General features: G+C 47.9%; 2 protein-coding genes across 2 annotated transcripts; one reads left to right on the top strand and one right to left on the bottom strand.

The window, feature by feature from the left end:
* Window positions 1-253: 253 nt before the first annotated feature.
* On the bottom strand, window positions 254-3,519 carry LOC135177085 (uncharacterized). Its single transcript, XM_064146751.1, has 3 exons — window positions 3,481-3,519; window positions 3,286-3,429; window positions 254-2,626 (listed from the first exon to the last, which is right to left on the bottom strand). Exons 1-3 carry the CDS (start codon window positions 3,517-3,519, stop codon window positions 2,129-2,131), a joined length of 681 nt encoding a protein of 226 aa, XP_064002821.1. The 3' UTR covers window positions 254-2,128.
* On the top strand, window positions 3,427-13,538 carry LAMP5 (lysosomal associated membrane protein family member 5). Its single transcript, XM_064146116.1, has 6 exons — window positions 3,427-3,824; window positions 4,048-4,220; window positions 4,470-4,601; window positions 4,691-4,796; window positions 6,230-6,418; window positions 12,396-13,538. The coding sequence occupies exons 1-6, from the start codon at window positions 3,785-3,787 to the stop codon at window positions 12,572-12,574; spliced, it is 819 nt and encodes a 272-aa protein (XP_064002186.1). The 5' UTR covers window positions 3,427-3,784; the 3' UTR covers window positions 12,575-13,538.
* The last annotated feature ends 799 nt before the right edge of the window (window positions 13,539-14,337 follow it).

Below are 14,337 nucleotides of genomic sequence, written 5' to 3' on the forward strand. Positions count from 1 at the left end.
CACTAACTTGAGATTGCAAGCAAGGTAAGAGGTCACTGAAGTCTTTAGGTGTTTAAGACAGCATTTCAACTTCTGATACCTATTCAAAATTGCCATTCTGATGTCACTTCACATATGGAGGCACCTCCTGCTCCCTGAAGTCCGTAATGCTTTAAAGACAAGTTGTGTACTGGGAGCAGCTCTTCCTACTCTCTAAGCTCAGCTTGAGTGCTGGAGGGAGCTGGGGGCAGCAATGTTTTCAGAGCATGCTGGACAGGATGTGGCATCTGAAACAAGGCACTGATTTTTAATATGTTTTTGAATTGAAAATGTTTTTTGAAAATACCTTTTGAAACATGGCTGCTGAAGACAGTGCAGTGCTATGAGCAGGAATTTACACTGTTGCCTACTGCAGTGATTTCTAGCCAGTAAGGAGAAGCAGATGACAGGCCAGGTATAGCAAGAGCCAGCTAGTGAAGCACTGAACGTTACTAGTTTTCTTAGACGCACAGCCTGGCCAGAAGCCCCTGCCTTAGCTGTTAAAGAAATAAATTATTATAGAGGACTGGGGTTCTTCTCTGAAGAAAATCAAACCTGCCTGTCTTAATTCCGAGTATCCTATGCATCAGGGCATACACTGGGTTTGGAACACTAGAAAATGTGGTCCACAGTCTTCCAAGTCTGCACTCACTACTCATCCAGGAGTGAGACATTTATCAAATCAAAGAGAAAATGTGCTTCTGTGGAACCGCAGAGCTGAGCAGCCTCATCTTACAGGCTTAGCTCCTAGAACTGTTAGGTATTTCATCTATTGGCGACATAGCATGAAAACACAGACAGTAATTCGAAATTAAGTGATTCATTTTGTCAGCCAAGTATTTTGAAATACTGGTTACGTAGTATTTGATTTCAAAATTATTTGAAGTTTGGTCACTAATGTAATGAGGTGAGAATTTCCATTGAGATGAAATAGGCTAATCAATTTGAACATGGATACTGCGTTAAAGCAGTTTAAAATATAATTCCCTGTTGGGGTGATGGATTCCACTTCAGTGAAATTTCAATGAGAGAAGTAGTAGATTTTCCCTCTCTGAATCTCTTCACATAAATTCAGTGCATCTATGGTGGGGAAGGTCATTGCCACCCTCATCTCATAAGCAGGTATTCTGTCACTCCCAGTAATTTGGAGGTCATTAATTTGACTGTTTGCAGGTGGGGTTGTTTAACTCCTGTCCCACTTCAGTGCAAACTGCATTGCTGGAGACCAAAAATCCCCTTCAGGAGCTGATTTCTTTGCAGACTTAGTTGCTCATGGGCTGTCTGTGAAACTGGATGCCAGTGGCAGATGCATCCCAGAGTCACTTGGCTGGAAAACCATTCCTAGAGATGCAGCACCAGCAGTGGTCCCAGCGCTGCAGCCCCACTGTCACTGCACTCAGTGATCCCTGTGAGGAGGCTGTTAAGAGCAATTGCTGTCCGGTGAGTCAGGGGCTAGCAGGAGATAGTTCAGCCTTCAGAGATCCACAGGCAGTCTCCACAGCTGGAGTTAAAGGACAGGTTACAGGGCTAGCTCCAGATAATCTCATTTGTGGCAATAAATTTGCCTTGGTCACAGCATTTCAGGTCAGTTAATGCTGTGCTGGCTGACTCAGGTGAGACCCACTTTTGGGGGCTTTCTTGGCATTAGGTAATCTTAGACCTTCCCTTTTTTTTTTTAACAGAAAGCAGGATAAACACAGCTCCATAGGCTGGAAGTAGGGGTTGTCACTGAAGACATTTTTTGTTGTGCTGTGCAGCTAGTGGATACGAAGAGAACACGCTTCTGTGCTCAGAGGCTGTGGAGTCAGGCTTGCCTGTGTCTCATAACACAGCTACTCCCTGTGGAATCGCGCTACACAGGCTGGATGCAGGGGTGGGTGCTCAGGATCATATATTTTTCTGGAGCTACCTGGAAACCTCAACCAAATCAGAAATTGAATTGAGGGCTAGAGGAGGAAATAAAGGGTAGTTAAATACTGAGGTTATCAGTAAAAGTCCCGAGGAAGCCAGGCATTGAAATTGTCACCAAAATAGTCTGTTGCAGTCACAGAGCCTCATATAGAAGGTTTTGAGGGGTTTTTTCCCCTTTATATATAGTCCCTTGAAACTATTATCTGCAAGTTAATTCTGTATCACAACTGAGACAAGTCTGGCTGTATTTTGGGGAGCAGTAATGATTATCATGAAACAGGACAGAGGAGATGTCTGGAGCATATTTAATACATACAGCAAGCAGATGAGGAATTTCAACATGATAGTTACAAAAATCAGTATGTTCTTTCAGCACCTGCTTTTGTAAGAATTGTTGCCCGGCAGGAAAATCACTCACTGCAGGTGTGCCTAGAAGCATGTGCCCACAATCAAAACTCACCTTCCACCTTGCTTCACACGGCCCGAGACCGTTTCCTTCAGACTCCTTTTCCTGAGCTAGAAATGTGAATTGTCGACTGAATCCGCTCCTGCTGTCCCTTCGGCTTTTAAAAGTGCAGATCCGTGGGCCAGGGCTCTTGCTCCCCGCAGGATAGTGGGCTTTGCAAATGGTAGATACTCGGATGCGCTCTTGGTACCGGGGCGAAGGTGGCAGCTCACTAACAGGCCGTAGAAACTCCTGGTAAGAGGCGAAAAAATTATTTTAACGCCGTCTCACGCGGCGAAAGGAAAAAGCGAAGCTGCAGAGTGCGAGGCGGGAATCCGCGGCTTGGGGTGTTGGTGGGGTCGGCGCTGTCCCCGGGGCGGCTGGGTCGGGCTTGCCGGGGGCCGGGGTGTGTCCAGCTCAATGCCGTCTGCCACTGGCAGCGCTTCGGAACCCCGAGGAAACCGGCATCTCAGCATGCTCTTGCCGGAGGCGCCTGCACCTCCCGCCCCGGGACTGCTCGGCAGAGGCACGGCTAGGGTTGTGTTACTGCACCTTCTCGGTGCCGTAGGAGCGCTCCCTTTGCTGCGCGGTGGTACATTTTGTATTACGGTATGTCACGACCTCTGAAGAGCTCAGGTGTGTTAATGTCCGTTGACAAAAGGGTGCCGAGTTGTTTCTGACCTTGCCACGCAAAAATAGCTGCACGTTTCCTTCTAAATTAACCCAGGGAGCAGCTGTGCGCCTTTACCGAAATTACTGAGGCTCCGCGAGCAGCCAGTGCTGGACTAGATAACCCCTCCTCCACCCCCTCCGCTGTCCCGGTTTAGCCGGTTCTCTGCTTCTCTGTCGGGAGTAGCCGTCTGTGTGGGTGGCGGGGACTTGGCCATGTCCCGGCTCTGTGCAGGGCTTACCCGGACTACGGCCCCGCTCCCGGCCCTTGCACGGGGGGGCTCAGGAGAGTTTAGCTCCGCCTCGGCAGCATGTCGGGGCGGCCCATCGGGATACCCAGGGGATCCCCGAGAGCCCTTCTGCCGGGGTCGGCGGGCCCTCCACCCCTAATGCCGGCGAAGCAGGGGTGTGAGGGGAATCCCTCCTCCCGGCCCTGCCTCCGCGTACGCGCCGTCTCTCGGCGTGGGTGCCTCCATCAGCTCCGCCGGCAGTTCCCCTCCTCCTCCCCACACACCCACGCACTCTTGCCCGTCCCTCCTCCCCGGCACTCCGCAGCACAGTGCTTTTGCAGCAGCTTCAGAGACGGAAGGTGGTTCAGGTTTGGGGGGTTTACCTGCTGCTTTGGGGTGTTAGTTGTTTAGGTTTGTTTGGGTTTTTTTCCCCTACTCTTTCTTTCTTTTCTCTGGAGCGGACCCTTTCGAAGGAGCACCAGCCACGGACACGCCGGGGCCAGGCTGCAGGATGGCCGGAGGGCGCTTTCCGGGGCTGCTCTTTCTTTTGCGTGAGTATCGTAGCGGCGAGTCGCGACCTGGAGCCTTGTCGCGTTGAGGCAGCCCCCATCTAGCTCCTGCCTCATCGCCGCCGGCTGTCCCATCTCCACCGCCCGCTCTATCGCGACAGGGACGCCCCGTCGCGACAGTGGTGCTTACTCCAGTGGGCTCGGGGGGGCGAGAGGGGCGCTAAGGCGCTGGGGGCTCCGGCACTCAGCGCGTCTCTGCCCGCAGACGCCGTGGCTCGCCTGGCTGCCGAACAAGAAGTTGAAAATCTTTCCGGGCTCTCCCCTAACCCTGAAAAGGACATTTTTGTGGTGCGAGAAAACCGGACGACGTGTCTCATGGCGGAGTTTGCCGCCAAGTTCATCGTCCCCTACGACGTGTGGGCAAGCAACTACGTGGATGTAAGTGGGGCCCGGAGGACTGGTGCCCGGGGCCGCTGCGGGGCTCGGGCTTGCAGTGCTGCAGGCGCGGAGCCGCTGCACCTTGTCACGGCAGGACCGGCGATGCCGGGAGGAGGGGGAAATCCGCCCGTACTTTGGGAAAGTCCTTTATCGCCCTCGAAGAGGTTCAGCTGGGGCTCGGGGGGCGGGAGTGCTGTGGGCGTCCGGGGGACCTCGGGGCCGCCCCCTTGAGCCTCTGTCCGTTCGCAGCTGCTGACGGAACAAGCTGATATCCCGCTGGCGCGGGGCGCCGAGATGAAGGGCAAGTGCGGCACCAACGAGTCGGAGCTGGAGATCTCTTGGCTGGAGCAAGCCTACACTCTCAAACTCTCCTTCCTGAAGGTACGGGCTCCCCACCCTGCATGCCCGGGAGGTGGGACGGGGGGGGCACGGCGCGTTTGCTGAGGTCCTGATCGGCCCTGTTCCAGCAGGAGGGACACAACACGTCCCGGGGTCCGGAGGCTTTCTGGCGACTCAGCCGAATCCAGTTCACCTACGACACCTCCGAGCGCACCTACTTCAAGGACGCTGTCAGCCGTAAGCGATGAGGGTCTCTGGGGTTTAAAGAGGATCCCTGGGGTTTAAAGATAGGATCTTGGAGCCTGGCGCTGGGGCAAGGGACATGGACACCCCATGGGCTACTCACCTAAATGCAGTTTAATGGGAAAAATAAACCCAGCCTGCCCAGCAGAGCCAGATCCAAGTGCCAGTTTTAAACAGCCTATTTTTTTCTGCCTTTTCTGTTCTTGTTTTGAAACACAGTGGTTGCCGTGGGAAGGAGAGCCCAAGCTTTGCCTGTTTGCTGCACTGCCTGGGCCTCGGGGTGGGCAGGGGTCCCCCTGGTCTGGAAAAAATGACCTTTCTTGTGGGAGATGTTTTTTAAGATTAATTTTAATCTCCTCTGTTTTGATAAATGTTCAATTGGTGGGAAAGCAATGATTTTCCAAGATAATGACAAGATCCACGTCAATATCCACTCTCCTACACGCCTCCACACCCAGCACCCTCCCTTTTCTCACTTGATTCCCTTTCTTCTGGTTTTCATTTTGTTTTTATTTAGTTTCTGCTCAGGAATGACTTGTATTGAAAATTTAAATATTGTCATTTGCAAGTCGTTCTTCCTCGGAATTTCAGAACCCACCATTTGGTGCACCAACAATTTGTGGCATACGACACGCTGGACGTGGAGATATTTTTCCCACTGATGTTTATATTGTTTGTGTCCCTGAAACACAGTGGTGCCCATGCCTCACCCCCTCTCCAAATGCTAAACAACAATTGCCTTTCTGTGTGCTGGAAGGGGAACAAAGGGCTGCAGAGTGGGAGGTGGAAGGCATCTCTCATTCCACCTTGCTGAGCTACATTTGGCCTTCACGTATAAAACAAGGTTCACGTCATGGGAAAATATTTTCTCGTGATCTATACTTGGTAGAAATGATCATGTTGTATTCTCAGGAGAGGTGTTAGGGCCCGTTTTGCTTTGTCATGAGGTCCCCAAATTGCATTGCTCCTTCTCACCTGAGCTCAGAGTTCAAGTACAGCCACAAGAATTGCAGGTTCCTGAATGCAGGGAGTGTTAGTAGAGTTTGTAGCTGAAACCTGCATGTGCATCAGTAGAAGCCATTCCTCCATCTTTATACGGACTCCAGATCCTGTGACATGAATGCGGCTGGCAATGGCAGAGCCAGATCTCCGCTTTGTGCTGGCAGGAACATGCACTGAAGCTGTCCATTCCTGCTTGTGGGGAGGCAATCCCAGTGCAGGACCTACCGTGGCTACATGGAGGCGTTCGGCCGAAAGCACAGTTCCCACCTCAGGAGAAAATGCTGCTTTAAGAGCAGCGGAGCATGCAGCCGCCGCATTGCACACAGCCTGATTACCCTTGTGTTCGATCATTAGCTTTGTTCATAAAGTTAGAGCGGGCCCCCAGAGACAGGACCTGACCTTTGCTGTTTCTGCCCCTTGGTCAGCCGGGAAGCACACAGCCAGCTCACACCGGCTCTCTGCCCTGGTCACCCCAGCTGGAAAATCCTATGAGTGCCAGGCGCAGCAAACCATCTCCCTCATCTCCAGCGACCACCAGAAGTCTGTTCAGCTCTTGCTGTCAGAAGTTCGCATCCAACCCTTTGATATCACCGCGGATTTTGTTTTCGGTGAAGGTAAGGTGTAGGGCAAAGGCATGTCCTGCATCCGTGAGATGCTGCTGCTGCTGTGGCCTTTGGGAATGTTGCAGTTTTGGCATTTGGGTCCCGCCTTTATCCAAGCACCCTCTCTGCCCTCCAGCAGGTTTTCAGTGCTCTCTGCAGTTCCTCCAACCCATAGCCTGTGGTCAAAGCCCTTTAAATTTAGTCAGAACATGGACTGTTGTTGCATGTATGTTGACTTGGGTAAAGACTCATCTAGTTGGGTTGCCAGCAGTCCGCAGAACTGCCTGGTCCCTGAGGAACCTTACAAGGCTCCACTGCAGCATGGAAGGTGCTTCAGTACAGTTCCAGGGGTTTGTTAGGGCCACTGCACCCTGAGGAAAGCTTGGGGCTGCAGTAGGAGGAATTAATGTTAATTGTTGGTAAAAGAAAACGTGAGTCAGCACATGCTGTTCATCTCAAAGGGTTGTACTGAAGTCAACAGCAATACTGCTGTGGGGCAGAATTCCTGCAGATTCTGTCTGCCTTTGTCCTGAGGAACCTGCAGTGTGTCTCCTCCCCAACGCATACCTGCCTTAGCCCATCAGGTTGAATGAGGGAGTGTAAACATTCTCACCTGAATTACGGCTTTGAGACTAGTTTCCTTTTTACAATCTTTGCAAATCAGTTAACTCCATTATTGTAACAAGATGCAAATAAAATTTGTAATAGGGAAATCTTTGAATAACAAGCTAGAAAATGGTGGTGTTATTTTCAAGCTTAGTATTGGAACCCTGGGGCTTTATTATTTTGCATGTGGAAAATATTTTAGAACACAATAAAAAACCAGCCTTGACTAAGGAGCTGAGCACTCACGCTTGTGACTCACATTCCTCTAGCTAATGTAGTAAATACGTGCTATTATGTATGCTGGCTCTGGCAGAGCTCTGCCTGGCTGAATTACTCATGGCAAGGCCAGTGTAGTACCAAGTAGGTTTTATGTGTGGACACAAATAAATCTTTGTTCTTTTCCTGTCGAAGTAGTTACACATATTGCATAGGTTACAGGGAGGAAAACGTAGAATGTAGTAGTTCTTTATCACTTCTGGTTGGCACATCTTCATCTTTCTCTTCCTATGAGTTCAGGGCTCCTGCACTCAGGGTTTGACTGGGCAGACCTTGAAGTAAAGTGTATTTAAAATGTGCAAGTCTGGACTCCATTTTAGCTTCTGTGTCTTGTGAAGTCTGGGAGCCCACAGTTAAAAAAACTAAACTCAGGGCTCATTGCCTGCCTTTGTTGTGACCACATTTATATCAGGCAGTATTTTTTTTTTATTTCCCCCCCCACACTTTGATGTTGTAGTTTCTGGGTTTGTTTTGTTTGTTTTTAATTCAGGAAGTGAGGAGACCTCCATTGGTTTGTCAGTCTTTTATATGCACATGAGAAATTCTGTATCCTAAGGAAAATCATCTTTCCTTTGTCAAGATTTCTGGTTTTTTATTGCTGCTCTCATTATTCAGTTACACTTCTTTTTGTTGAATTCCACTGAAATTAGATAGCAAAGGGCACCTGGAGGGGATGGTCAGAAATAGCTAAGAGGTCAGTTTATCAGGGAAGCTTCACTGCTTCACTCCACAGCATTTCCCCACCAGTCCTGTAGACCGGCTTGTCATCGACACACGCATGGCAAAACATGATCCTTTGTGGGGTCTGAGAATGGCTGCCAATCTTAAATTACAGTAATTACCCTTCTCCTTTTTGGTTCATTAATTTCCCATTAGGTAAAATTCCTATTAATCATGAACAAGCTACAGAACATTTTAAAATATTTTAGACTAGAGAAGGAGACCTGCTGGAGGAGCAGAACCGCTGGGCCGTGGGAAGGTCAGGACCCTTTCACCGTAAGGACACTGTCCTGTCGGGGATACACTTGAAACCTTGTAGGGAGCAATCATGTTGGGTTTGGTTTTTCAGTGCTTGAATTTGTACTACAACACTTGGGGATTTTGTTCATTTGGGGTTTTTTGTTTGTTTGGTGTGTTTGTTTGTAAGGCAAATCTCGCAAATACATCTGAAAGTACAGTTTTCAATGCAAAAGCAGTAGAGCTTGGGAGATGTTACTGGTTTTAACGGGGAAAAGGTGTGCACATTTTCCAGCTTAAAAGATCAGGAAAAAGAGCTGGATCCAGGGGGTGTGAGGAGTACCTCTCAGTTGCCAAAAAAACCTCCCAGAAATAGTCAGTTCTCTTGATTTTAATAAAAATAATGCAAAGTGCTGATGAAAAGAATTAAGGTCCAGGGTGCTAGGAGGGCTCATGTCCCTCTGAAACTCCCACTCCAACGAGGACCATGCTTTCTCGAGGGTTCCTGGGATAAAAAGTAGCTCCTCTTTGTAAAGTGTGAGGCCACGTTTTTAAAAAGCACCCTTTTTTTGTTTGTTTGTTTTTGTTTAAGCTAATTGCTTATACACCCTCATCTCATAACTTGAAACTTCGTTCCATCTTAGCAGCCACAGCTGGGCTATTTTTCCATCTCTGCACTGATCCTCAGGCTTACAGTCGTGACTGCAGGAAACAGCTGCTATTTTTCTGCCGCACTGCTATTTGTTCTGCAGAGGGATGCTGAAACAAGAAAATGGGCCTGTTGGGTGGTTTCATAGCCTAGTGCTGAAATTGGACGAGCACTCACCATAGAAACCATGGCAGTATGTGAGCTTAGGTGCTGTGAGGTGTTGGAGGAAGCGCAGCAAAAAGAACAATGAGGAACGTACTTAAATGCCTCCTTTGTATCCTCTGAAGTGGGCTGCGGGGTGGCATCCCTTCAGCAAAGGGGAGAACACACTGGCTTGAGCAATGCAGCAGAACTCCCAACATCACCTGAACTTGTCACATAGTTAAAATTTGCAAGGGACCTTTTTGCTCTCCTGAACTGGTGGTAAAACTCCAGCGTTCAGGAAATGCTGGGATCCCCATGACCCAAAGCAAAATACGCAGGGAAATTTGATGGAAAGGGCTTTTTTTCCTGCAGAAGGCACAGATTTAAAACACGCAGCAGTTCTCAGTGTGGCAGTGTTTGATCAATCTGCACATCTGCCTGTGCTGTGCTTAATGGAGTTAAGCATCTGAATTTGGGTCTGCTGTGGACTTCATGCAAATCCTTCTCCACTCTTTGCTCCCCCTTTGCCTTTCGCTTTGCTGACAGATAGGAATGATACTTGCTACCTACCTCCCCACAGTGTGGTGGACCGCAGTGCCTGCGTGATGCCTTCAACTCTTGAGGCGAAAAGTGCTGTGTAAATGTTTCAGTACCTTGTTATAAAGGTGGAGGTATTTTTGGTGTTATTTTAAAAGGCTATATTTTAACATTATGTTAATCTCGAAAATGTGAAGCTCATCCTCCTAGCCTGTAGCTGCAAATGTGTTTGTGTTTAGCATTTGTGCCTCTGTGCTGGGTCCCTTCCATTCCCACTGTGGTCTCTGAAGAGACCAGACTTTGGCGATCTGCTCCAAGAAAGTGGATGTGTCTGAGGGGGAGGTGTTCGTAAGGCTGCTCTCTGAGGCTGCCTTTGCTGCTGAAGCAGAGCCCTTTCTGGCTAGGGTGGTGCAGCTGGGTTGGTGGATGTGCTGCTGCTGAAGCCTGCTGCTTTTTTTGGGGTGTTTTTTGGCTTTTAATCCTCTCTAAAAAGTGTCAGGATAAGTAACTGTTTTCCTTGTCTGCTTGCAGGAATTGCTATCTTTTTGAGTTGTGACGCAGATACTTAAATCCAGGCATAGTTTTCTGTGGACACGAGAGTTTTGGTGTGTCCTCTGGCACACTCCACGCTGTGTGTCTGCTTTCCTGCAGGGAAGGCTGGGAATACAAGCACTTCGAGCACGTGCAATTGGCACATCAGCACACCCCAGCCTGTCAGACTGCAGCTGTATGGTGAATGCACAGGAGCTCCTCTAGCCAGAACCGTGTGGATCCGGGGGCTCAGAGCACCCCTGGCCCCAGGGCACTGCCTTGTGCATGGCTTCTCCCGCAGTCTGATCTAGAGATGCCAACCTGTCTGTTTGCCTTGGCATTATGAGCCTGGTCAGGCCTTGGCATCCTAAATGGGGAAGAATTTCATAAAGCTCTGTAAACCCAGTTTTAGGAACTAAGTAATAATCAGAGGGTTTTTTTTCCTTCTCTTTATTATGAACAAACAAAACCCCTGCATTGCAGCAGTTGCTGAATTGCCTTTAACACAGTCCTGGTGATTAATCACTCCTCTGGTGAAACAGTGAGCAACTGGAACAGAAAAGGACATTTTCTCTGTTTGGCTTTTTTGTTGCACTTCATTCACAGCTTACAACGTTTCCTGATGGCATCGCTCTAAGCTTGGTGCTGGGAAGTGCTGGAGCTCTCAGGGGGATACCGCAGCTCCCAGAGATGCTGGCACCACTGGAGATATGTCCCTGCTGTCACCTCTTGCCTGGGCCTGGGGCGTCTCTGTTTTTTTCGTGCTCTCTGTAAACATGCCTCTCAGTTTGTGGAGCATTTGCCATTAATGGCTGTCACTGCATCTTGCAGTTAGCTGCCTAGGGAACCCATCTGGATTGTCTTTGGTGATGGGAGGAATTAGCGGTGTCCTTTTTATCTATTCATGCAGGCTTTTTTTTTGCCCTCCCTGTTTTTAAAAGTAATTGTTTTTTTCATTGGACCACCTTCATCATACTCGAATTGTGAAGAAAACAGAGACGAGAGCACTGTCCCTCCTGCACCCTGTAACTCTTTTTTCCCGGAGTTGGCATTTTAATTCGTTTTGGTCTGGTAGCCCCATCTTGGCAGCATTGGCTCTGCCTTTCTAACAGCACCACTCCTGTGGGGGGAGTCATTCAGGCCTGCGGTAGACTCTGGAAATATAAGGGAGCTGAATAGGGATCATTGCTGTTAAAGTGTTTTGTGATCTTGGTGGCCTTTGCAAGCTAAATAGAGAAGTATTTCCCCATTGTAGCTGTGGCTATTATTACTATTATTTTCTAGTGGTTTATGGCACTGTGATGGGGACTTGCAGGCCAGAGAGGAAAAATACTTGTGTCCCTTCTACTGTTCCTTCTGCTTATCCTTTGCCGTAGCTGAGAAACAAATACAGGGTGCCAACATGCTTGTCGACCACAAACACGCATCTGCTCCACCAGTGCTCCTACAGTCCTCAGGAGGAGCTCACAGAGATGCAGGAGTCCCTGTTAGACATCGGTCATCTCTCAAAGGGTGCTTGATCTTGGTCAACCTGCAGGTGGAGGGTAGAGGGGAAATCTTTTAGCAGTGAGCTGTGTAAGCCTGATGCAGGATAACTTGAGGAAGACTTGAGGGCTCATGATGGAATATTTATGGACTCTGTACCAAATAAAGCAGATTTTTAGCCACAGTCAGGAAACTTCAACTTTTGCTGTGCCGTTCCCAGCAAGGCTGTTGCTGTACAGATGTGGCAAAGGCCTGAAAAAGGACTTGGGGCATTAAAGCATTCTATCCTGTCAAGTTGCCTGGTTCAACAGATGTTACCATGCCCTCCAAACCCTGCATTGTGACTATGATTTTACTTCCTCCAAAGCAGGTGATTTTCTCCCTGGGACTGCAGTGACAGTTGCTGGCTCTCCTTGCTGCTGTGGCTCTTTTTGCTAGCCAGGGACCCCTGGCACTGAGCTGTGGCCCCAGGGAGGTCAGATTGCTATTGAAGCAGTTCAGATCCGAAGTGGCTAATTTGTCTCTCTCTTTCCTTGTTGTTTCCTTTATTTTTTTGTTAACTTTTTTTTCGGGTTTTGGTGGTTTCTTTGGGTTTTGTTCCTGGTGGGGTTTCTTTGTTGTTGTTGTTGTGTGGGTTTGGTTTGCGTTGGGTTTTTTTGTTTTGTTTTCCTTGGGTTTTTTTTATCTTTTTTTTGCTTTTGTTGGTTGGGTTGGGTTTTATGTGTGTGTTTTTTGGATTTTTGGTTGGTTGGTTTTTTTTGTCTGTTCGTTTTGTGTTTGTTTTGGTTTTTTCTTTCCCTGCAGAACACAAGTGCCCAGTGGACCAGAGGGAGCAGTTAGAAGAAACCTTGCCTCTGATTTTGGGCCTGATACTGGGGCTGGTTATCGTGATAACCCTCTGCGTTTACCATATCCACCACAAGCTGACAGCCAACCAAGTGCAAATTCCTCGGGACAGATCTCAGTACAAACACATGGGATAGGGGACAGGATCGAGCAGCCCAAACATTTACCAGGTAGAAAAAGCAAAAGCACTTTTTTTCTAAAGGTAAGGAAAGGTTTGGGGTGGGGCAAGAGATGGTATTCACAGCACCTAACCTTGGGTATTTCATAGAGACATGCAAGTTAGGCTTCAGTGTAGGTAATAGAGAGACAGAGCTGTCTCTGTAAGGAGGCTCTCAGAGCGTCTGATTTGAGGACTGCCTTTGGCGATAGGTGGTGTGAATACCTTCTTAAGCTGCTGCACTGATCATCTGGAAATGGAAATGCTTCACATGTCAAAGTTTAACCCGGGGGGCAAAATTAGCTCGTTTGTTTGTTTGTTGTTTTCTTTTCTTCCCCTCTCAAGTGACTCTTCCCCATGTGCTGCTCCTGGCAGCATTCAGCGCTCTCCATTCTGTCCCATTCAGGGATCAGGGCTGGGGGACAGAGCCATTGCATGTAAGGCCCCCAGTGAAGGGACTCAAACCGCATTCCTGACGTTTGCGCTCATGCTAAGGGAAGGATAAAGGCACTGCAGGTGTGGTTTGGGAGGGGTGGGGAGAAGAAGGGTAGAACCTCAACGTGGTATAAACTGGAGTAACAGTTGAGACTGAAGAAAATTTGGTTTTGCTTCTTGAGCCACATCTGAACTTAACTTTAAAAAGTGAGGGGGAAAAAAAGAGTATTGTTGCAGAGATTCTGAAGTGCCATGCTATTGCAAGTCAACTGAGAAATGCTTCTGGCTGGACATCTTGCACATATTGTGGTTGTCGTTGAGATGTTACATTGCTACCTGCAGCTGATGTTTTCACAATGGAACAAAAAAAACACCCAGAAATGTTGAAGTTACTATGCAGATTATTCAGGTATAATCTAATGTAACAGAAACAAATAGAAGGGAACCTTCAAAATCTGTCCTTAAATGTAGACAATTTTTAAGATTAATTAAAACATCCATATATAGTACTTGATTTGCTGCCTTATTTTGAAATGATGGAATGCTTTTTACTAACTTCATGGTGTTGGTGCAAAAACACATTGTCTGGATGGATGTTAAATCTAGGATTTATTCTAGCAGTGCTTTTGGTGCAGATGGTTTGGTCAAGATGTGGTGGTTGCTTAGTATTCTGCAGTTCGTTAGTTATTTCTAATGTTCAAGCTCTTGGCTGCTTTTTTCCTTACATATTTTGTGTGCAATGACTTGCATTATTCTGGTTCCCCCCTAGTTCCCACTGAAACCTCTGATTCTAGTGTGACTGCAACAAGAGGTAGTCCAGACCGGTTAGTTTAGGTTATGGAAAACACCTTCTTGAACTGATTCGATCCAAACAGGGAGTCATGCAGACTGTCCCCTTTCAGCTTAAAACATGGTAATAAGCAAAGGAAAATAGTGATTTTTGATGTTGAGAAATGCAAGAGAAAACAAACTGCTTTGTAACACTGCAGCCTCCTCCAAAATCTGTGGTTTGTGTTTGCTTTTTTGCATGAAGGTGGATGCAGCAAGAGCCTTCTTTAGTTCTGTCTTACACAGAATGGAGATGGGAGTCAGGCTCTATTTCTTATTTTCTCATTTGGATGTAGGAAGCAAAATTAATCACTGTAATCACTAATGAGGCTTGTGGCTTTGCCCTTTTCTTTTAAAACTTCACTGAAAGTGTTCTGGGCAGACTTTGGGCTGCCACTGCTTACAATGATCTCATTGTTATTAAAAAAAAAAAAAAGAGGGTTCTTTTAGAGGCAGCCAGAGAAAGCTGTAGGTAGGAGG

The sequence above is a fragment of the Pogoniulus pusillus genome, chromosome 7 (genome assembly GCF_015220805.1).
Source record: "Pogoniulus pusillus isolate bPogPus1 chromosome 7, bPogPus1.pri, whole genome shotgun sequence".
Classification (NCBI taxonomy): domain Eukaryota; kingdom Metazoa; phylum Chordata; class Aves; order Piciformes; family Lybiidae; genus Pogoniulus; species Pogoniulus pusillus.